At 39.0% G+C, this 24,911-nt stretch overlaps 3 protein-coding genes across 4 annotated transcripts; 1 reads left to right on the forward strand and 2 right to left on the reverse strand.

The window, feature by feature from the left end:
• Positions 1-1,624: 1,624 nt before the first annotated feature.
• lats2 (large tumor suppressor kinase 2) lies at positions 1,625-19,625 on the reverse strand. 2 transcript variants are annotated; one of them, XM_081367834.1, is made up of 9 exons: positions 19,440-19,625; positions 16,545-16,786; positions 16,069-16,461; positions 8,155-8,287; positions 6,529-8,066; positions 5,791-6,373; positions 5,492-5,674; positions 5,286-5,392; positions 1,625-4,167 (listed from the first exon to the last, which is right to left on the reverse strand). In XM_081367834.1, the coding sequence occupies exons 3-9, from the start codon at positions 16,420-16,422 to the stop codon at positions 3,637-3,639; spliced, it is 3,429 nt and encodes a 1,142-aa protein (XP_081223960.1). In that variant the 5' UTR covers positions 16,423-16,461; positions 16,545-16,786; positions 19,440-19,625; the 3' UTR covers positions 1,625-3,636. The 2 variants fall into 2 exon arrangements, with proteins under 2 accessions (XP_081223960.1, XP_081223961.1); XM_081367835.1 differs by lacking the exon at positions 19,440-19,625 and having other exon boundaries at positions 16,561-16,691.
• A 798-nt stretch (positions 19,626-20,423) lies between these two features.
• LOC308692230 (uncharacterized protein) lies at positions 20,424-23,384 on the reverse strand. Its single transcript, XM_081368057.1, has 2 exons — positions 23,008-23,384; positions 20,424-22,644 (listed from the first exon to the last, which is right to left on the reverse strand). The coding sequence occupies exons 1-2, from the start codon at positions 23,183-23,185 to the stop codon at positions 21,305-21,307; spliced, it is 1,518 nt and encodes a 505-aa protein (XP_081224183.1). The 5' UTR covers positions 23,186-23,384; the 3' UTR covers positions 20,424-21,304.
• sap18 (Sin3A-associated protein) lies at positions 23,343-24,803 on the forward strand. Its single transcript, XM_081368058.1, has 4 exons — positions 23,343-23,513; positions 23,912-24,021; positions 24,106-24,228; positions 24,317-24,803. Exons 1-4 carry the CDS (start codon positions 23,442-23,444, stop codon positions 24,471-24,473), a joined length of 462 nt encoding a protein of 153 aa, XP_081224184.1. The 5' UTR covers positions 23,343-23,441; the 3' UTR covers positions 24,474-24,803.
• Positions 24,804-24,911: the final 108 nt, after the last annotated feature.

The raw sequence follows: 24,911 nt of genomic DNA on the forward strand, positions 1-24,911 counted from the left end.
AATTTTGATGACAAAGGTATTGGTGGGAATAAATGGGTTATTAAAGACATTCACGCTCCGCTTTTACATTAGCTAAACGTATCTTGGCCCAGACATCTCTATGCACACACGCACCCACCACCATTCATTCAACAATACTCAAAACAAGAGGACGATTTGTTTAATTTAATTTAGACATACATTTACACATGAGGACAGCGAAAGCATTTCTTAAACATTCTCAATTCATACATACATGTAAAAAAAATGAGATATAAATCCAAATGCATACTGTCTGTAATACTGTAGACATGGGGGTTCAAAAGTTAGCTCAGAAAAGAGAAAAATAAAGAATAAAAGGATACAAAAAATATGTATATCTGTATAAATATATGTTCAATAGTAACAGAATTGTATAACACAGGTAAAAGATTACAAACGTCAAAAAGTCCCAACCCATTCATCCATTAAAATACAAAAACATACATTAGAGGAAAAAGTCCTGTCATCACACATTTCTAAATACAGTCAAAGATTGTCAGTCAACATTTTCAAAAGTAAAACACAAAATCCATCATAAGTACAACACACTAATTACATTCAAACCCTAAACCTGACTCTGTGAGAGATTTGTAGAAAGCTCATGCTTTTTCACTGAGTGGTCCATTCTGACGAATACGGGGTAGCAAAACATCTGCAACACTTGCTGTCACACTCCCACTGAGCTCAATCAACTGGTTTGACTGGACCAAAGGCATGATACCAATTTGAGATGGCATATACATTGTCTCGGAAATATATTTGTTAAGGTTTCACTTAACTTTTAGGAGTGATCGTACTGACACAATATATAAAGCAAATGTGAATGGATCATCATCAACTTATTTTAAAGCTCTTCCAGTCAGCGGTCATACGGGGTAGTTTGACAATATTGACTGCAAACACGTAACCACATGATTGTCAGCCATCTTGAGAGATAATTCTTGCACTACAAATTAGATCACAATTAAATGGACTTATCACAGAAATTCAAAACAATCCTTATCATTGACCAAATGCATACAATGCGTTTCCATATCCACCCTGCCATGACATCCATATACATCTCCTTCAGAGTCTCAGTGACAATCATTCTTGCTTCTTTTTCATCTTTCAAAAAAGACAATCATTCATTCTTGCTTTCTTTTTTGTCTTCCTCAAGCTATCCCACAAAATAAACACCACCTCTCTTACAGTCAGGACCTGCCTGAGAGCAAGAAGTGACGGCGTTTCCATCTTCTCCTGAAATACTGATCAGCACATGGTACACACACCCACACATTCATTAGAAGGCACATAGTTCGTCTTACACCAGATCAATCACACTGACAATCAAAACCACACTTTTTACACAAAGAGAGAGAAATTATTATAAATGAAAGTATGATAATGTACTTTATAGTGTAATATTAATAATAATAATAATAATAAGCAGCATTGGGTCATGAAACTATACTGAAACTATATAAATCAATATAATATATACTTTTAGATAGCATAATTCAGTTTTAAAGTAATAAAGGCTATTTGTTGTATTTAGAAAACTATATTGTATTTTCTGTATTGCACATAGTCATACCATCAGATACATTTTTCTTTTGCCACTTCTTCCCCATTTTCTTCTGCCTCAAAGTATTCTTTACATTTCAGTCAGAGACTGTCTTGTTATAATACTGTGCTGTGTGATCACGTTGAAATGGTGCAGCAGCCTCGATGACAAAACATTTTTGCACTTGTTCCGTTAAATCTGTTAAAAAGTTCACTGATGGTGACAGACAAGATCATTTCCAGTGGATCTGGATGAGCATGAACAAACACAACAAAAACCACCCGTCTGACTTTTAAGATCTTCTTATGAAACTAAATGCAATTAAGATGTTCTGGGAAACAGGAAGAGGATAAAGCAGACAGAGTTATATGATGAAAAGCATAACAAGAAAAGGAAACAGCTGGAATCCCAGTACTTGTACTTTTGTTCTTTTAAGTTTTAGGTAAAAACAATAACGCTAAGAATTTGTTCTGGATAGCCAGCTGCTGAGAAAACACACCTCTAAAAACAATGTGTAAGATACAAATGAATGTAAAGCAACTATTGGGAACAGGATAAGTAAGCTTTCAAGCAAATTAAATCAAGCCGGGCAAGATAAATGTTTGTTGAATTTAAATATCAATTAAATAAAACAATACTTTGGCAACTAAACTAACACACTTAAGCAAAATTAAAATCTGTGAATACCGCAATGTTCTGTGCTGCATTTATTTTGAATGAATAAATGTTACTATGCATATTACTGGCAAGCACATAAAAAGCAGGGTTTTAGGATTTAATTTTCTTTCTTAGTTTAAGAGTCAATAGTGAATTTAACTCTTAATTTTCCATATTGCAACTTTTATGGCATATTTTGTGTTATTACCACACATTAAGTATGACATCAGGATTCAGCTCTAAAATAATAGGTTGTTTCTATAAAATTTTCAACAATAATGGCAGTGTTAAGATTGCATGTCCTTGAAGTGCTGGCTGTACGGCTTTACATAACATTTTGTCTCAATATTGCATCACGTCTGAGAGCACAGATTCTCCTGATAAGGCATGAAACATAAAAAAAGATAACTGTATACTATTTACAAAAAAGCTGTGATAAGTGTATTAACTGCAAATACTGCATGATCTTTTGGACAGCCTTTGCATGAAGTGACCTAATACTGTCAGACTATAATCTAGGACTTAGATCTTCAGAAGAATATGCATGATTGTTTACAGTGTCACTTTGAACCACTTGGTGGCGCCACAAAATCTTCTAAAACTTAATTATTTTTGTTTTAGACAAATTATGTGAAAATGACAGAGATTACAAGATCCCACATATGAGAATCTGGCTTCCGTACTTCAGAACATATTTCTGAATATGAAGTCAGTTTGGTGTTATGAGTAAAAACCAATAGTTGTGACAGAGCATTTTCATGTTGCATTTATATTTTTGTGGGATTGCGCTATGGAGGGGAATTGTAATATTTCTGTCTGCTCTCGGCACATCTCCTTATCGCAGCCTGAGCACAAAGCCACCATTCCAAGCCCAGCTCTCTCCTGATCCCTCACCATGACCTCTCTGGTGTTCGGAATGGCTATGTTAGCATCTCACCAGGCTGAGAGAGTAAGTGTTAATACAAGATGTAAGACTGGGAAATTTTCCCCCAGTGGAATTAAGGAATGAGGCACAGTTGAGACAGACCACACTATCCATGAGAGTAAAAACCACAAAGCAGCAGCTACACATCTCTGTTTTTGTTCTCTCATAGGAGAGTAGCCAAATTTATCAGTCCAACCAACGTCCCCATGAATTAAGCTGCATAGCTTGTGTATTTCCTTGGTCCCTGGTCAGAGCTTCAGTCATTTGTAACAGGCAAAGGATACTGCATAATGGTTTGAGAGGAATAAACGCATTTCACATGGAACTTTCTGCACTCCATTTCTGATGTTCTTCCATGCACTTAACATGTACAAAAAACCCTGAAGAAAAATTAGGGTTGAAAGGAAGTGTGGAAGATGCAGTGTGTTAACTGACAAGGTCCTCTATGGGTAAAGGTAGAGCAGCGTGAACACCTGATCTGACATTCTCACACATAAACTGGCTCACATCCTTCCCCTTGCTCTTCCTCTTCATGAATTTCTTCCTCCTCCAGCTCAGGCTTCAGGCTACAAGGCACACTACTGTTGGACAGGTCTTGTGTAGCTTCTGGGGGCTTGGGATAACGGAATGGACAACCATTATCATCAAAAAACCTGCGAAAAGTAAACTCGTAGAAGGCATGCTCAGGGTGTTTGCCATGAGGAGAACAGAGGGTGTCCCATGTGCGGGTGCTGTCTCCACTGTCACTCCAGGCCCCTGGACCCCCCTCCTCTTCCACAGGATCAAAGTTGGATGTATCCATGGGGTGGGCAATCTTCGGTCGATATGGAGCAGGTTGTGTGCGAAGATTGCTGGAGAAATCCATCTCGGAAAAGAATGGGTGAGCCTTTATCTCTCCAGCTCCATTACCTCCTAGACGCTCTTCAGCTGAGCAGCAGAGCTGACCAATGATGTCAACTGCCTCGGGGCTCAGCTTTACTTGTGGGGGCACCTGCAAAGTGTTCTCCCAGTTTATCACCTGTGGAAGTGATGACATAAACATTAGCAACACTTCTTCCCAAATGTCTCCATTCCATAAATCTCAAACATTAATAACTTCACCAAAGACCTTGGCTGCATCTGAAACCGCATACTTCCCTACTCTATAGTAGGCGAAAAACAGTGTGTCAAAAGTAGTATGTCAGAATTCACAGCACTCATAAAAGAGTAGGAGAAAAGTACACAGTGACCTACTTCTTCCGGCCGCATTCTAAAGTGTGCATACAATGGACACTTTACTATCCCATGAGGCCACTGGTGAGGATTTGTGAATGGCAGTGAAGCGACGTAACTGATGCTGGTAGGTTACATGATATTGACAACATGGAGAATGTAGTACGTCTAGGTTACATTCATACTACACACATTCATTCTATATAGAACATACTTTTTTAGCGGTCATGAAGTAATTACTTATTCAAAATAAGTACCTACTCAAGAGAGTATGCAATTTCAGACACAGCCAACATGTCTTGTCTGTTTACATCAGGGGTGACCAATCCTTCTCCAGGGCCACTATCTTGCAGAGTTCAGCTCCAACTTCAATTAAACACATCTGAACCAGCTAATTAAGGTTTTCAGGATTACTAGAAATTTCCAGGCAAGTGAGTTGGGGCAGGACTAAACCCTGTAGAACAGTGGTTCCCAAACCTGTTCTGGAGTACCCCCAACACTTCACGTTTTCTTTGTCTCCCTAATCAAACACACCTGATTCAACTCATCAACCCATTGTGCGAGTTCACTTTTATACCGCGTGCTTTATATACATGTGGCTTGTGATTGGACTGCAGTTCTGACACACCCACCAAACAAGAGAAAACGTATCTCAAACCCCGTTGCACACCGGTGCACGCCGTTTCCAGGAAACATGACGTTCAACCCGGAAACCGTAGCAAAGCGCTGTGCACCGTTTTGAACTTGAACGTGCCCCAGGTCTGTTGGATTAGGGAGACGAAGAAAACGTGCAGTGTTGGGGGTACTCCAGGACAGGTTTGGGAACCACTGCTGTAGAACATTGGCCCTTCTAGGAGCAGGATTGGACATCCATGGTTTACATCAACCCTAAGGAACCTAAGAAGATGCATATAGAGCTCTCACCTTAAGTTGTGTCTCCGTTGGGGTTGGAGCAAGGAAGGGTGGCTGGCCAACCAGCATCTCAAACAGGATTACTCCCACACTCCACCAGTCACAAAGCTGTGTGTATCCTGCACACGAAAAAAAGTATCACAACAGGAGAAGAGATAAACACAAGCACTTCCTGTTAACTTGCTTGTACTTCCATTTGATCATGTGCAAGGTCTTACCTTTGCGCAGAAGTACCTCAGGGGCAATGTAGTTAGGAGTGCCGACCAGAGAATGTGCTAGACAACGCTGGTGTTGTCGAGTTGCCCGCTGTTCCAAAGTCATCAGCCGGTCACCACAACGGCAGTTAGACACATCATCCCAAAAGTCACTTGGCTCCATACTATCCTGCCGGATATGGTTCCCTATTCAAGCAGTGCAGAGAGAAAGCAACCAGTTAATAAGATTTGACAAAACACTGCAAAAGTATTTAGGCCACTTTTTAAACCTATGAGCATCACCTTGTCTTCATGTCCCTTACCTTTTTGGTAATACTTTGAGTTGTGTGTCCAACGGAACCCAGTACACAGACCAAAATCAGTCAGTTTAATGTGTCCATCCAGGTCAATGAGGATGTTGTCCGGCTTGATATCTCTGTGGATGAAGCCCATCTTATGCACACTTTCGATGGCCAATGTCAATTCTGCAACATAAAACCTGGCCAAGGGCTCTGGAAAAACCCCCATACGAATCAGCAAGCTCATCATATCTCCTCCAGGAATGTAATCCATGACAAAGTACAGGCTGTCTCTGTCCTGAAATGAGTAGTACAACCTGACTACCCACTCATTGTCTGCCTCTGCCAAGATATCCCTTTCTGCTTTCACATGGGCTACTTGGTTTCGGTTCAGAACATCTTTCTTTCTTAGAGTCTTCATGGCATACAGTGCCCCAGTGTCCACTTTACGTGTAAGACACACCTCACCAAAGGCCCCAATGCCAAGTGTCTTGATTTTGACAAACATCGATTTGTCCATCTTGGCACGTCGTAGTCGGTTGTAATTGGATTCCTTCTGGTAAAGCATCTTTCTCATCTGTTCCTGCTCTGCCTCTGAAAGGCCAGCCTGGAGGAGAGGAAGATATAGAAGAGGATGATTTGATTTGACAACAATAACATTTACACTCAATAGTAAACACTCAAAGAATTAATAACAATTGTTTGAAGTGCAAATCATTGAACAGTGTGCTTTGTGGTTAATGAAGTTCCAGCACTGCTCACCTTGGACATCTCTTGCTCCAGCTGCATTCTGCGGTTGAGTTTCTGCTGGTAGGTCTTCATCACGTTCTCCACATGCTGCTCCATATAGAACTTGAAGGCAAAGGGAGAATAACTCTTAATGCGTGACTCTCTCTTCTCTTCATCTCGGGCATTCTTTCGCACAGGCACAGGTGAGGTTTGGATCTGCTTCTTATCCTTCACAGCCTTCTCTCCTTTGCTAGTCTTCACTTTGTCTTTGGAGACAGGTTCCTCCTGCTTTCCAACTGAGGCACTTTGGACAGTCCTACTTGTAGCACTGACATCTTGAAGTCCACCCATGGCTCCAGTCTCAAGGGATGCAGGCTCAGCTCCAGGTCCAGATCCAGGCAGGAGCAGTGTTTTGGGATAAGGTGGAGGCGGGCAGCGATGTTCTTGATTGGGCTCCAGGGTAAAAGTCTCATCTGGCATGTATCCATGAGACTCTTGAGCATCCTGGGCTTGTGCACTCAGCCAGCCCGGGTGGCATGGTCCCACAGCTGTCTTCGGCTCAGGCCTCATGACCCGTATACTCTTAACAGGTGGCTGGATTGGTGGAGAGGTCACTGCCGTTATTGTGTTAGGTGGTCCCAATGATGCCTCCGGCTTGCCGGCAACACTAGCTGTAGGAGGCAATGCCTGCCTCACAGTCACCTTTTGGTGGTTGTTGAAAGAATTGGTCCTACTGGGGACACGTACCTCCCCTCTAAAAGGCCCCTGTGGCTGTCTGGCTGGAGGAGTCCCCTCAGGACCTTGGGCTCCTGGCCAGTGATGCTCATACAGGTCAAGGTTCAGACTGGCCCTAGAAGGGGTGAGGAGGCCTTGAGGAACATCAGAGAACTCGCCACCCATAGCTCCAGGGGCAACACCAGGGGGACGTTGCATCAAGTGAACCTGGTGTGAGGTGGGGCTGGCTTGGCGTGGGTGTGAATGTGATGGCAGATATAAGTTGGGGGCGTAGCCACCAGAGTTTTGGCCCATTGCTCCTTTGCTTGGCATATTAACATAGTTTTCAGGTGTAAGTGGGGGCATCTTATTCTGGAAGGAAGCACTTCGTTTGACCCCATAGTTGGAGGCCTCCATCATATGAGGCCTGTAGTCATAATGAGGGCCAGGGCCTCCCGAGGGCTGAGGCTGAATTTGCATGGGTGGTCCAGGCACACTGTAGCCCATCATGGCCTGGTCTATTCCACCAGGGTATCCTTTTTGCTGGGCTGGACCAGGGGTGTACATAGGGTTCCCAGTGTTAGTTTGAGGAGCCAAGCTTGTAGAGTAGGCACCCATACTTGCGGGACGACCCATTGGGTTTCCCATGGTAGGACCCTGTGAAGTGTTGGCAGGCGGTGCCATGTAGTTCATAACAGGTGGTCCACCCATGTATGCACGAGCTATCTCACCCTCAGCCCCATAACTAGCTCCCTCATACAGTGGTGCTCCCATTTGGTGATAAGGGGGCATTACACCATCCCCAGTGCCTTCCATTGCCGTCCTGTGATCCATCATATTTGGCATGCCACTTTTTCCTGAAGGGAATTACATAAGGTTCACTTTGCACTTAAAGACAGTGAATAATTCATAATATATATATAGTTTTTAAAAGTGTGCACATACCTGGGGAAGTCTGTTTGATGACACGTACAATCTGTTCATTATGAGGGTCCAGGTAACTCATTTTGCTAATGTAGTCCAACGCTGCCTCAATATTACGACTGCCAGTCTGTTTAAGGGCACGTACAGCCATATCCTGTTTCAGAAATTCAAGCAGAGAACTATCAGAACATAGGCAACACATGCATTTTTTTCACAATGCATTTCCTCTGATTATGCACCAGTGACAACTACATTTATGTAAGATTTTTAAATAGATTCTTTTGAGATGATCCAATACTACTTGGAAAACATAGCACTCTCTGTTGTAAAGAAAGATCTTAATTTGGATTAATTCTGTGAATTACAGCCTATATCAGCAAAATAAAATATCTTCAAGAGAAGTGAAAAGCTGCTAAGGCCATGACTGCCACTAAATTCTGACCTATTTGTTGAGCCAAATATTTCCAGGTCAGATGTAGAGCAAGCAGAAGGGCCTGATTTCCTTCTTTAACATCCGCTACTTGAAAATATTTGTTTGCTGCAGCAGTGTGAACTAGAGAAATTTGTGACTTTTGTATCAGAGGCAAAATAATATAATTAAAAAAAAAACTTTTTAGTCCAAGTCGGACTTTCGTTATGTAGTCACATTAGCATCCTTTCTGTTGAGTAGTGTAAATTTTGGTCGCTCGTACAGTTTTAGAATTTGTACTGGTTATGGAAAATGACCTCCATGCACCTCAGTTATTTAGATAAACACATATTTGTGTACATATGTACACATGAACATGTATGTAAATATAAACCAACCCATGCATCGACACTGCAAATAATGGTTAAAATAACATTCCCTGCAGCTGCTTCCTCTGCAAATTATGCACAAGCTCCTTCCTGTGCAAGGCCACAAGTACACTATGACTGGAGATTGGCACATTTGACCACACATCATACTGAGCAAACTGCAATGATTCATGGATTTCATGGTAATACAAATGACCAGGGACCTCATTTATAAAACTGTGCGTAGGAACCTTACTAAAAGTATACGTACGCACAAAAGCCAAAAATGGCGTACGCAAAAAAATATTCAGACTTATAAAACCGTGCGTACGCCAGAACCTGCGCAGAATTCACTTTATAAATCCCAGTCAGCGGAAGATTGTGCGTACATGCGTCTCCACCCGAAATAACCATATATGGAGCTTACAACGCCTAGTTTTACTATGCAGATCCTCATCTACATATCATTTGCATATGATTATTCATCCACGTGATAACTTAAACGTTATCACGTGGATTATTAATCATATGCAAATGATATAAACGGTACAAGAAACATTACTACAAATCAAGTAGTTGTCTATCCTTGCCTTGTTTTTGAATAGCCTACATAAATCAAATAGTGTAAAATACATTTCAGAGAAAGTCTTTTCCACTTGCCGAATTGTATTTTTAATTGATTTATATTTTTAATGAAAACAGATAGGCCTTGGGCATTATTTGCACGAAACTATTTTCTCAGACAATCTGGTATTATCATGATAAGCAATTATCTCTGTGGTTAAAACATTAAAGCACGCCACAGAAAAAGTGTTCAAAAACAATTGCATCCACAACAAATATTTCTATTGATTGAATATAAAAAAAATGTTGTAACTTTTCAGTATGATTTCATGTTTAAGTGTTTAACTCCATAATTTGAATAGCATATTTAATCTAAATGTTTATATCAGAAGTAAAACATAGTTTAAATCATTATTTTATTTATTTAAACTGCGTCAGTTTCACTAAACGGCCCCAACGCGCTCGCTGGCGCGGACATTTAAGAAGAAATGGATATTTGCTTCAAGTGAAAGGCTTGGTGAGTGAAACTATATTTGTATTATCTTTCTGTATTATGTTTAATTTTAATTCTAAATTCTAAAAGTGACCAAAAAGACATTTAACTCCAACTCACCATCGGTGTCGCCAAACTGCTCCGTCTCCAAAATGTGCGTACGCATGGGTCAGAGTTTGCGTGTAGGTGCGCATATTTTCACGTCAAGTTTTTCTTTATAAATCCCACCTTTTGCGCAGGAACTGGCGTACGCATGTTTTCAGCCCCATTTTGTGCGTACGCAAGCTTTATAAATGAGGCCCCAGGGCTGTAACAATATATCATGTCTCAATATAATCGCAATACAAAAATGCAACATGTATCGTGGATAGTAACAATCTGTATTGCGTATAGTTCACCCAAAATGAAGTTTACAGAACCCAAGTTTACAGAGTTTTAGTGTCAGTACTACATTAAACTACAATATATAATGTTGAATATAATGTATAATAATGCAATGATGGAATATTTGTGTGTCCAGATAATGCCAAATGTCTTATGTTGCCATTAAAAAGTGAACTACATTATTTTAAATAGTTCTAGTCAGTGATGGAGTGCAAGCATATTTGTCTCAAATAAATCTGTATTTTCAGCTTCAGAATCATGAATATTTTTAATCTGGTGTCACTATTGTCCTGTGCATTGGGTTACCAGCACCAAGTCCAAGCCTATACCCCCAATGTAATACAAAATTTATCATTTTAATCAACAGTACATTTTTGTCAACCTTTTTACCAAATGTCTTGGAGTATCATGATAATATCGTATTGTGAGTTTAGTATCGTGATAATAAGTATCGAATCGCGACATGGGGGTATCGTTACAGCCCTACATATGACATTAAAATTCTTTTTTTTTTTTTTTATTCTTCATTTGTATTGTTTATAGTTATACTAATTTCAAAGAAAAAAAGAGTTTTATATAATTTTTTATTATTATTAATATAGAGACAAACTTTGTTTAAAGGAAAAATAATTCTTCTCAATCTCTAATCATGATTACCCACTATACAACAACTCTGTTAATCTGTAGAGACCTTCATATTAATCTTAAGTTTTCCTTGTCACATTGTGCGAAGCCGCAGCGAACCAAAATAAAACAACTCAGACATGTACAGTCTTCTGTGAGCAGAGACCCACACCTATATGAGGAAATCCCCTTGAATGGCATATGACCTCATTCAGAAGACATTCTGCCCAAACCAAATTCTACAGCAGCACAGCAAGCCATGTTATACTGCCTCTGGTGTTCAAACATGATACTACACAAAGCATGCCTGGAAAAAAGACAAAAAAAGGAATAAGTGCCTAATTCAGCACATACTTGTGCTTTTTGTCCACTATGCATTCAAAAAACAGTAAGTATATAAATGTAACTATGACAAAGTTAGAGTAATAAAGACCATTTTGTCCATTCTGTGGGGTTTCGGTTAGATGGCACTGACAGAAGAAAGAGTAATAAAAAAAATAGAATGGGCATAAAGCCATACAAACCGTGGGCAAACTCATTATGCAGTGACACATCCACACACATTCTCAGAGTAATTTAGAGTTTGTGTATTGTGTATTGCCATCAGTTTGTCTAAATGCTTTTTCACAAATGTCCTGCACTATCAGTACTGTACAAAACACAAAAAAATACTCCAAACATGCGCTGTCTGTCTGTGATCGCTGCTCTCAGAAGTGGCAGGGCTTTCGGTTGCATTCCATCTCTGTCCGCTCTAAGGGTGTGCCTTCTCGTCCCCCCTTAGTGATTTAAAGGCGCCACTCTCTCTTTTTAAAAGACACACGCAAACACAACAATCTAACATGAACTTCAGTCTGGTTTCAGGAAGGGCTGGGTCTGGTTTGGCCTTAGGTCAGGCCTGACCTCCACTGTCATGGCGACAGATGTTCAGGACATTCCATGAGCCAGGAAGCAAGAATTCCAGCTATGCTTCAGTCTTTCTTTAAATTGTCCCTTCTCTTCTCCTCTTTATTTTTGAGATCATTCTGTTCCAGTGTGCATTTAGCATTGGATCCAAAATATATTTACACCCCTGTCATGACCACAAGCCTCTGCTATACTAGACATTCAATTTCTGACTGCGGTGTTGGTAAGTACCAAGTATTCTTCATGACTACAGTGACATAACTATATTCCAATGCTGTTCACTCTTCATTTTTAGGAGCTTCCACTTTGACCCAAATTCTGAAACACATTCCACCAATGAACATGAAAATGAAAGCCATATGGAGGACTCTGAGATATAGGACCGGATGGATATCATCATCAGCAGATGGAGAGGTGGAACATTATCCATACTGTAATAAAATAGCTCAAACAGCAGCTAAAACAGAAGAGCATGGCGCTAGCAACGGCAAGACCATTCTAGTTTATGCATGAACTGATCAAATATATACAGTAATGCTCAAAAGTTTGGGGTTGGAAAGGTTTTTTTTTTTATGTTTTTGAAAGAAATAAAGGAACATTTCTTATATTTATTAATGTTGAAAACAGTTGTACTGCTCAATATTTGATCAGTTTTTCCACAATTCTTTGATCAAACGATTTAAAAAATAGAAATCTTAGAATGTAAGTTTTTACTTTCAATTTTGATCAATTTAATGCATCCTCGATAAAATAATTTCTTTTAAAAATCTTACTGACTAATATTTTGAACAGTAGTACACCTTGTATACAAAAGGAAACTGCTTTAAACTAAACTTAAAAGTGAGTAAACTTAAAAGATCAACATGAAAAAAAAAATTGCCACTATTAACTTTCTTAATAAACATTGTTCTTGGTCTTATTGAGAACAATTCATTGATGCATAATATTTAAAAAATATTAAATAATGATAAATAATGAAAAAAAAAAAAAAATTCCTCAATCCCTCTTACTTTTCATTGCCATCCTACCAAACACTTGGGTCATTTTTGATAACACCCACTTTAATGATCCAATCACGTGTTGAAGAGTAAAACATAGCTCTTCCTTTGTTAAATATCCTGTTCCACTCAGAAATTTCACATAACGTAAGTCGAATGGTGTTTGACTTTAATGCAAAAATGCTGACCAGTTGTGGTTTGAGACCCTGGAAATACTGGGTTGTGAGGGAAGGCTAATATAAACATTTAGATCATGTGCAAACATGATATGCCAACACAGCACTACACATTTAACATAGTGTATATTCCACAAGTACATAAACATCACATGCATGATGTATGCAGGCAGCTTTTCATATCCTAAGCTCAAAACCACAAATCCACAACACATGTCATACTCATCTTCTTCCTATACCCTCCCACCTCCTTTCATTCCCCAACCAAAACATTTCCTCCTTCAGGGTTGGTTATGTAACTGTCAGCCGCATTGCTGTGTAATTTGTGAGGTGAAAACCAATGATAATGATCAAACTAAAGAAGCCCAAGGAAGGGCCAGCGGCGGCCATTTACCTTCCCGGAATGTACGGCTGGTCAGAAGAGAAACACAGGCCCCAGTCAGAGGATGAAGGAGAACTAAAAATACCATGTCACACACCACGGCTGAGTCATTTCACAATAATGACTATTACTAAAAAAAATGAAATGTATGCCCAGGTCTTATGGGAGGTCTAGGTGCATGTGGTGTACGACTCAGGAACAAGACTCCAATGGACTTTTGGCTATGCTAAATCTGAATACGGGGGGAGACAAAGTCAGACAGACTGAGCCACAAAACACAAATTTCATGTTTTTGTATCAACTAAAAAAGAAAACTTTAACCCACACGTCAAGACAAAAACATGCAAAGGACGTAGTCAGAGTGTCTGTCCATCCCAGCATACTGTCTGTCATTTCTGCTGGGGAAACTGTACCACCCATCTACAACTGAACTGAGCACTTCCTCTGAGTGTACTAATGTTGTACATACTGTCCCATAAATGCAGGGCAAAGACAATCAACCTACTGATTGTGAAATATTAGCCTCTCTATCTTGTGAGAACAAATTTGTTTAAAGCAGTGGTCTTCAACGGGAGTGCTGTAACCCAAAAATGGCTATTCCGATGAGATCCATCCATATGGAGTCATATACATACATACATAAAAATACATTATATATGTGTGTGTGTGTGTGTGTGTGTGTGTGTGTGTGTGTGTGTGTGTGTGTGTGTGTGTGTGTGTGTGTGTGTGTGTGTGTGAGTGTGAGTGTGTGTGTCTGTTTGAATATGCAAAAATATTAAATCATATTAAATATTAAAATATAAAATCATCAGGACTAACAGCAAAAGATAAAACCGTTACGAATGTATCCAAATAACGTGATCCAAATAGAGTCTGACTCCATACTATACTTCATCTGATAGCATGTTTCAGCTTCCAGAGACCTAAAAAAGCCCCATTCCAGTCTCTATTTAGCCATGTCATAAAGGCAGCTCGGCTCCCTTCAGCTAGGCCTCGTAATTCCACTGGGCCGTGGTGGATTTCTCCGTGGTGTTGTGCATGGGCTTGAGCACAGCATTCCTCAAATGCCTAATGCAATCACAGGGCCGCTCTCAGACCTGTGTTTGAACATTAGTTGCAAAGCCCCAACACATATTCATTAATGATCTGACAAGGGGTTTGTATTAGAGAGCCTAAATCAAAAGCACACTAAACATATTTTGTTTTACACTACAGGACCGCTGGTCTTCTACAAGCCTGACACAAATGAACATGAACAGGCTACTATCAAAAAAGGCCACTAAACCTCTCATATATCTGTAAATTATGAAAATGTTGCATAAGAAATCAGATTTAGTAACAGAATACCTATAAGGGGTCACAATTTATTTTGGACAGCCCAAATAACTATCCAAAAATCATCATTTACTCCCCATCATGTCGTTCTAAACCTATGACTTTATTTCTTCAATTATTTTAATAATATATTATACTATTATCATATATTTTTTTCATATTTTTAATTGCCTTTTATTTTCATAAATAAAATATGTCCCTTTAATATTCAGCCACTAGATTACAGTACAAGGACCAGAACACATGTAACACATTTAACTAAGTACTGATTGCACAACATCCACTATTGCACAGTAACACAAATACATGCTAAAACAATACTACAGACTAGTATATTCTAGTATAGTAGTTATGCATTAACTGGACTGTGATCAACTAACAATGATATTGGCTAATACGTAAAAAAAACACAATGCATGTATAAATGTTTGTATTTTTGAGTGTTAAAGGTGAGGAATAGCTGACTTGGGTTCTGTCACTTTCATTGGGGCAGAGATGTTCCACTGAGCTCTTTAAGAAAAAGAAAAACTAAAATACCAAATAAGTTATGAGACCTGACATTTCAACATAACACTTTAATATTATGTAATATTATAATATATTTAATATTAAGTATAATCTCCACTGTACAATGTTCAAACTTAAAATCCTATATTTGCTTCAACAATGATAATTGCTCAAGCTAAAGGGATTTTCAGAAACATTTATGAATGCATGAAGTTTATGCTCAGTAAAATATTCATATTTTTTATCCCCTGGTCACCATCACCACCATTACAAGTAAAACAAGATTTGCTGACCACGATACAATATATACATAAATATAAATCTATTTTTATTTATATGTGTATATATATATATATATATACATATTTTATATATGTATATATGAAGAGTGTAGATGCAAAAGCCTCTAAGTGCCATCTGAAATTTTCTTCTAGAATGATCATTTTTATCAAGCTTGTATATTTAAGTTCAGTAATTTCACTTAAATAGCAATGAAAATTACCTATTAATTGTCATTTAAGTGAAACTCAGAGGCTTTTGCATCTGAACTCTTCAATATACAAAAAACAAAACAAAAAAACAATTTGCGACACCAAACAACAGAATGTTCAACACCAAACATTTGAAGGGTGGTGTGTGTATAATATATATATATATATTTTTTTATATATATATATATATACAGACTATACAAATAATGACTATTAATATTAAACAAATATTTATATTTTATTAGTATTGTTATTTAAATTATTGAACCACACACACACGTATATCCAAGACATTCCTTACCTGATCACAACCAGCGTTGACAAGATCCTGTAGCATCTGTCTGTTGACTTCACCAGGGTGACCTGAGCTGGATCCTGGACCCGACTCATTGGCAAAGGGCATCAGAGACTTGCGGATCTCTCGCAGGGCGTTTTGATAGTTGTTGAACTTCTGGGGCTGCCGGAGCTGTTGTTGCCTACCAGCTTGGTCTTTGCCCTTAGAGTCGCCACCTCTGCCCCCCTCCCCTCGAGCGCTCCCTCCATGAAGCGCCTGGCTCACCAGCTTTGCTGGTTGTTTCAGTCCCTCCTTGATCTCCTGCAGCCGCTGGCGCGTGTTGCCCACATACGGGGCGGCAGGGAAGGTCTTAGGCCTCATGAGTGAACGTGGCCTGCACTCTCACAGAAACTCTTCACACTTGGAGAAGGCAGAAAGATTCAGTCAGTTATTCACTCACAACAGTAGTACAATCATACAATAAGACACACAACTGTACACACCCAGGCTCAGCCTGACCTGAATAGATAACAGGCTGCAGTGGGAAAGATGCAAGTGAAGATTAGGATTCCTGTTGTCGCTCGCCTTTGTTGATGCTGCCTCTTTGGCTCTGGCTCGTGCTGGATGCTGGCCTACTCACATCCCAGCACCCCTTTCAGGGCTCACACTCCCCCTCCTCCCAAGACATGTGAGGGGTTATTCCATCTGCGTGCTTGTTCCATCCCAATCTGGAATGCATCTTTGCCTGTGGAGACAGTGTTAGACAGAAGGGTCAGGGTGCGGTCCAGGCACGTCCAAGGCCCTGTATCACTACTCTATGACAAATACCTGTCTGATCGGACATTAGCACCTCTGTCATAGATTTAAACACATGTAGATCAACTTGATATAATTGTGCTGTTACTCTCTTGAAGCAAAACATGCAGTCAGAGAAAGAGCAGCATGTTCCTTTGCTCACATGAAAAGCAATCCATTGCTGGAATTATGTGTAAAGTCAAAGGGCAAATGCTTATTTTAGATATAAAATCAAATAACAACTAGCCTACACAACACAAACACAAACAACATCTACAACATATTTTGTGGAACATACACTACCGTTGAAAAGTTTGGGTCAGAAAAGTCTTTTTTTACGAAAAAAAAAAAAAATTGAAAGAAATTCATACTTTTATTCAGGATGCATGACAGTACAGACATTTATTAGGCCTATGTTACAAAAAATATATATTTCAAATAAATGTTGTTCTTTTGAACTACTAATCATGGTTCGTAACTGTGACTTTTCGTAAGCAATACCTTCGATATCCCGCTCAAAACTCATATTCACAATGGGAGAGAAAATGGATCTTGTCAAGATATTTAATGGGGTGTTCAAATTCCAAACGTTTTACATCATTAAATCTGATTTTTTTTTGTCTTCTGGTGAAAGGAGGACATGACCATAAAAAAAAGGACTTTTAGGACAAACATATTTCGGGAATGCTGGTGCTCAATACTGAAAATGCATCGCCCAGTCTAGAACAATAGTCTAATTCCCATTATTGTCAAGGTGTCCAACACAATATTTTCTATGCCTTCCATTCCATAAGTAACAGCAAAATGTGTACCATTACATTCAAAAACTAATCCAAGTACACTTCAGCGATAATCAATGAAAAAACAAAAACATTTACAGACTCATATTCATTACACAAGCCATTATTATGCTACTACTACATCTGCAGTTGGATTGATGCAGCTCATTAATGGGATACAATGTCCATAGCTGGCAATTGTCCATAAATGCACTGCAGCAATAATCCACAATCCATGTACAACTAGCACAAACATGCATGCACAGTTCTCCAGCAATGTTCCTCAGCAAGAGTTAAGTAATATTTAATATTGTCTTTCATTGTAAGACACTAGTGGTTTCAACCTTACACAATTTAGTTACCAATAACTCCATGGGACATACACGATGCCCAACAATTTATATTGATTCTTTACCATTGTCTGTCTAGCATTATATTCTTCAAATCATTACAACTTCATACTTTTGCTTGATTATTATAGCTAGTGGTGGGGCATCAGGGTCCCAGATAAAATCTGATTGGCCTTTTCAATGCCCATGTTCTGAAAATAATAATAATAATATTTTTTTTTTATAGCTTGATCCATAAATCATGGAGGTTAATGTTCTTACTTTATGAAAATTTAGCTTAAAGTATTTGTAAAACGATCATGTTAACCACACAATGCTGTATCATGTGCTATTGCCTATACATTTAATTAACAAGCAATCAATCCACACATTTTTAAGCAATGTAAACAAATTCTGAGAGCATATCCTATACATATCCACGGTAACTGTCCAATACAAAACTGTTTCAAACAGCATTTTATGATAATGGGCCTTTTATTTATTTGTGGTAGAATTCAATAAAAAAACAAACATTTTGAGATTTGTCAAACTGTCTTCCCAACAAATTAGAAAGTATAAAGTCTCATGAAGAATCATACTGACATTATATTAATTTGGCTCCTCTCTGTACATTTTGGCCCCCGCTAAAAAGCCTTATATTTGCCACAGTTGTAGCTTAAATTTAGCAATTTTAACACAAAGCAGACAAAACAACAAGCGTAAATATGAAGACGGATCCCAGCACATGTCATCATCGCACAACTTATGCGCAAAAAAGAATAATTTTGTGGGTGGAGTGAATTATAACATTTCAAAACAATCAATGTGTAATGCAATCGGACCGTTGTAGTACATCATCTTGGTATAGCTAAAACATCTGTCTTTGGGTAACAGTTAAACATCTGACTGCGCGCGACACATAAACACAAAAAAAAAACAAAAAAAAAAAAAAAACGGAAAGTAGGAATGGTTTGTTACGCACGAGTAAAAATACAATATTAACTGCAGGCAACGGTAAATTTCATGAGATTTTAACATAACTATAATGTATTGAGCTGTATTATCAGTGAAAGCAAAGGTATATTTACGTTAAGTTTCAGTTTTATCATTTGTCTGCCATGCCTGCTGTAAAAATGTTTTTACGTAAACTACATAATCTCACATTTTTCTCATTGTATTAACAAACAGCGACTATTCAAAATGCTTTCATAGACACAAAGTAACTTATAGAATAGAGTTGTGGGGCCTAGAGGTTCCAGCGCTTTGAGGGACTGGAGCGAGAGAGAGAGAGGAACGCAGATCCGCTGGAGCAAGTCCGCATTCCAGCACAGGGAGAATGTGCTGTTCACTCCTATCTCACTTTAAATGAGCAATACAACTCCCTTCCTAAACTTACAAAGGATTTGCGGCCGCATATCGAATATTGAAATTCACGAAAACTACTAACTTTAATGCTCAACGTTTAGAAAAAATATTAAAGTTTTGAGCGACTCACCATGTGATAAGTGGTACCTTAATCCAATGAACTGATTTAAACTTCTGTAAAGTTGTAGATTATAGGTCTGGTGTTTTGTTGCCAAAAGGATCGTCTTTCGATGTCCTCTCACAAAAAGCACACAGGAAAAATCATGGGATTGTCCTCCATTTTCTCGCCACTCACGGCAGAATTAGAATGCAGTACAAAGTTGGACACTTACTGCATTGTTAACATTCCAGAGGAGTCACGTGAGGCGGCCATGCACGTCAGCACTGCACATACCCTGGGCGGGGCTTCCTACATTTACAACGTTGAGATTCTGATCTGATGTACACTAGAAGCAGATAAAATCATTGGAATGGGAAAATATTGGCCGATATATGTGCTAGGCATGCGTTGCTCGCATAGACATTAACTCATGCTGGTAATTATTAATGATGTTTTTATGAAATATTCTTGTTCTCATGTTCTTTACTGGCTCCTGAATTGTCCTTTAATTAGTCTAATCTCAAATCCTAGAGGAAATCACACATAATTAAACCAAGCACAACAAACAAAAAGACAGACAGACAAAACACTCTGCTTATAAGTTTTGACCATGGATTTGACATGTTCTAATGAATGATTGTGAAACAGGAACTGTATAGCTGACACACTATGGCACATACATTTCTTAAACATCAAGATTTGCAGCTAAAATACAGGACAATTTCATGTCAATTACCTAAAAAGTACTGCAAAATTAGAAGAAGAAGAAGAAAAATATCTGTAGCTTATCTTGTTGTTTTTGTGTAATAAATTAGAAATTCATGAGAATAAAGAAACGGAAAAGGATAGTTCACCCAAAAATAGTATGGAGAAAGAAAAAAAAATCCTATGGGGCCCATCAACTGTATGGTTACCACAATTTTTCAAAATATATTGTTAAAATAAATTCTTTGTGTAAATGATGACAGAACTTTCAATTTTGGGTGAACTATGCCTTGAAGAGTAACAAAATACCAGTTCCAATTACAAATACTCAAAATTTTATGGAGACATTTTCATACATGTTATACAACAGGATGCTTCATTTTGATGATTACAGTTGTGTTGGTGAACTTTACACATAGAATGTATAAGTAAAATGGAATATTCAACACAAGTATTGTCTTCACAAACCATAACATAAATAAATGGAACACACACAGAGAGAGACACACAGTTAAGAGATAGCCGGGGTACAGTACTGAAACATGTGCAATGGTATATATTCAGAGTGAATATATAATTCTAAATGTTATTAGAGTTGATTTAAAACAATGATCATATAGCAATGCTAACAACTGAACTGTAATTTTGTGGTACTTACATAATCACATTACATGGTAGAATGACAAGGCATCATCAGAAGGAAAGAACAAAGTACTGCTGGATTAATTCAAAAATATAGTGTATATCTGTACAGAAGCAAAAAAAATAATGGTATAGGCCTCACATGGACAAAGGCACTGGAACTAAGGGCAGCTGATGTCACAATACACATGACTATAACTGTCTCCGACTGAGACGCCTTCTTCGGTGCCTTGCATATTTTACATTCTCAGCATACAAGCTCCACTCACAACAATAGCAACTTAAAGTTAAGCTATGGATGGAATGTCTCTATCAAACCAAAGCATGAACAAAAGTTAGCTCAAGACTAGAGAGAAAGTCATCCAGTGAACAGTGCCTGATGAATATGTTTGGTATAAACTGGTCCTTAGGTTGCATAAATGTTCTCATCCCTCTTTTAACAGCAGAAAATCTATTCTCTTCTGTAGAAATGGGGAAACAATAAAGGTGCATTCAGCCATTGTACAGGTAAAAGTCGCTCTTGCAAAAAGTGTGGCGAACATGAGCAATCATTCCAGGGGTGCAGCAGAAATACACAGATTATTCAAGGCACAAGCAACCTGCACTATCTTATCAAAAGTGCTCACATTGGAAGTGCGTTCTATGACTGTAAAGGGACTCTCCACAGGTCCGGTCAACATACAATATCTTCTTTTGACCATGTCTATTACATTCCCAACATGCCTATGAACATTCATTTTATCTGAAAGAGCACCCACCAGTGAAAAATCTTCTCCACTTTGACTATTTTCATTGTAACTGCAACTAGTGATTTTGAGTTCGGCTTTGCAAGCTCCTACCAAGCCCCCAATGTCAAAATCATGCTCGGCCAGAACAACATCACCGGGCAGGAGCTTACAGAGAAGGCCAGAACCCTCGACTAAATGCTTGTCGCTGACGTGACCCGGCGATCCCCTCGAGACAAATGTGACCACACCCTGAGGAGCAACACCTATCACATATTTAAGCTCATTCACCGTGGACTGAGCTGGGACAGTCAATGCTGTAGACGCAACCTCTTGGTTTACATCCACACAGATAGCTTTTTCCAGAGACACCCTAAAGCAGTCAATGATCACTGCACAGTCTGGGTATGTGCAACGCAAAGCTGCAGGTAGGTTTTTTCTGAGCTCTACTCTAGATGGCCAAAAAACAGCAGTGGGCACGAGGGTGGTGAACATTATATTAATAATCCGGTGGACAGTCTTGGTCACTGTGGCAACCTTGACCCCAAAACGATAGGCCAAGTCTTGGTTTCTAAGATCAAGCCTGAGTCGCATGAGAGTCAGAAGCAGTTGTTGGAATTTTGAGAGTTTCGCATTTTTGTCCCCTTTCATGTGTGGCACGAGAAGCAACATCACCGTCTCGAACACAAAGTAGTTTGGCAATCCTGTATAAAACCGAACCTTTTCTGGATCATTTTTGAAGGACGCCTCAGTGAGAGACATCTTTTCTATCGATTCCCTCAGCTCCATATTCTCTTTCTTAAGAGCCTCAAGACTGGACTCATATTCAGAGGGAATGCTTTGCACTGGACTTCCTCTTTGGTTTACACTTGTCAGTGAGATTTCTTCTTCTATGCCATCTTCAGTCTTATCATCCTCTTCATCACAACTACTTAGTGAAGAGGAAATACTCTCTGGCTCGTCTTGACTTCTCATCTGGCCACGATCCTCCAAGAAACGCCCTTGTCCTTGCAGGAAGAGCAAAGCATTGGCTGCCTCCACTTGTGCCTCTTGTTTATCATACATTTCACAGGCACTTGCTTCTTTCGTATTTGGCGACAGTGGCGCTGAAGTGAAAACCGAAGGAACATAGTCTGGGGATCGAGGATTTTTCACTTGTTTTCCTGTAAATGGAACAACAAATACATTTATTTTCAATAATCATTTTTTTCATCATATTGCAAACCTAGACTAGTGCTTTATACCTAGAACAAAGCATTTCTGTTCTGATTCCTAAGTGGGGTATGCCAGAGGGTTAAAGCCTAAGAAACATAGTGCAGATTTTTCATTTTAACCCTAACCCCAAAGTGTATCAAAATGGTAAAGTTAACATGATGCCCCTCTATCTACATCATACATGGGCGTTGCAAATATAAAAACATATTCCCCCACTACCAGAAATATCTACATTCACCCCAGCGATGTGCATTATCCCTGCAAAAAAAAAAAAAAACAATACAATATCCATCACATCCTATTTAACATACCTGAAATGAAGTGAGTGCTGCAGAGTCTACTGCCCTCATTTGGCACCCACCCTTCACGATTCACGGCAGCGATCCAGCGCTGCTTCCGCTCCGGGTCCCGTGGAAACCTGTAGAAGGATAATGTGGTCCCAGGAGTCCTCCTGTTTCGACACCCGGCCACTACGCACGTGTGAACCATATTAAGGCCACCGAATTTGTGGACGTATTTGCTTTTCGTCTCTAGTAATATTTACAATCTGACTCCCAAAATGGCGGTGGGAGTTGCGTAGACGACGCGAGTGTGTCGTCATTTCGCTGGTTGTCGTCGGTTGGCTGTGATTGGTGTTCCCAGTCACTGCTGTGGTGATATCATCCCACTGCGCCGCGATCGCTCATTACTAACAGGCGTTGTGAACAGCGATTCATCGGTGATTTTCCAAAGAAATTGGAGTAAAATGGCAGTAGAATCGAGGGTTACACAAGAAGAAATCAAAAAAGAGCCAGAAAAGCCAGTGGACAGAGAAAAGGTTAGTTTTTCGTTGCTTCTGTTCGTCAGTTGCGCAAAAATTCGTGTACAAACGACGCGTCTTGCATGCTAAGCTAATTTGTAAATTTAACTAGTAAAAATTGAGGTATATAGCATATTATATGATACTGAAATGTGTAGTTGCACCATAGTATATTACAAATCGTACCTTAAAAATGTGTATAGCATTTAATATAAAAAAATAACATTAAAATATTAAGTAACTTATATAACATTAACTAAAGATGTGACAAACGCATTTTACTCCGTCTGTACTACAGTCACGGAATTTAAGACATAAATATTGTTGTCAATATTGAATAAATGCACATACTCGTCTGTGGATTGTGTTCCGGTGGAGTCTGTTATTTATTTCTGCATGTGTCTGTTGTCCCACAGACATGCCCACTTCTCCTGAGAGTGTTCACTACCAACAATGGAAGGCACCATCGCATGGACGAGTTTGCCCGGGGGAATGTACCATCTAGTGAGCTTCAGATATACACCTGGTATGTCTTATTATAAAACTTGGATTTTTTATTTTTTTTTTAAATAAACTGTATGATTCAGAATTGTATCTGCATGGGTTACAGGATGGATGCTACTTTGAAAGAACTGACAAGCCTGGTGAAGGAAGTCTATCCAGAAGCTAGAAAGAAAGGCACACATTTTGGGTTTGCCATTGTTTACCCAGACCCTAAACGACAAATCTACAGGTAATGTATACGGGGGCATTATATGTAGCTTGGTCAGTTTAGATTTGTAATTGTGAATTTTGAGTAACCTGGCTGGCTTTTGTTGTAGGGTTAAAGAGATTGGCAATACGGTTTCAGGACGCAAAGGTGCAGATGACTCCATGACGCTTCAGTCTCAGCGCTTTCAGATTGGAGATTACCTTGACATCGCGATCACTCCGCCGAACCGTGCACCACCTCTCCAAGGACGCATGAGACCCTACTGACCCTCCTGAAACAAGACTTGCTTGCATTTAAACAGAGGGAGAATTCCAGAAATCTGCCTTCCTACAGAGTTTAGTTCAATCCTTGCCTGTGCTTTTCAGGTGAACCTCAAGACTCTGATCATCTGTTTGTGAAGTCAGAACTAAACTCTGCAGGAAGGTCCATCTTCGGCAGCAGGATTGGGTAGATATTGGGGATTGGAAGTTATATAGATTTTTTTTTTTTCATAATTTACATTTTTCCATGGGGTTTTATACAAGGTCTACCTTTTAAGTTTTAGCCCTGTTACCATGATTCCCATAAAATGTTGAATAAATTTTCTTTTTCCAGTATCTTGTCTCTGGTCTAAACATTTATAAACGGATTTTAATTAAAAGAAACTGATTGTGTGAACAAAATACTTTGGTTTCACATTCAGAATTAACCTGTTAGTTTTAGGT

Source organism: Scardinius erythrophthalmus (assembly GCF_964197995.2).
Source record: "Scardinius erythrophthalmus genome assembly, chromosome: 6".
NCBI lineage: Eukaryota > Metazoa > Chordata > Actinopteri > Cypriniformes > Leuciscidae > Scardinius > Scardinius erythrophthalmus.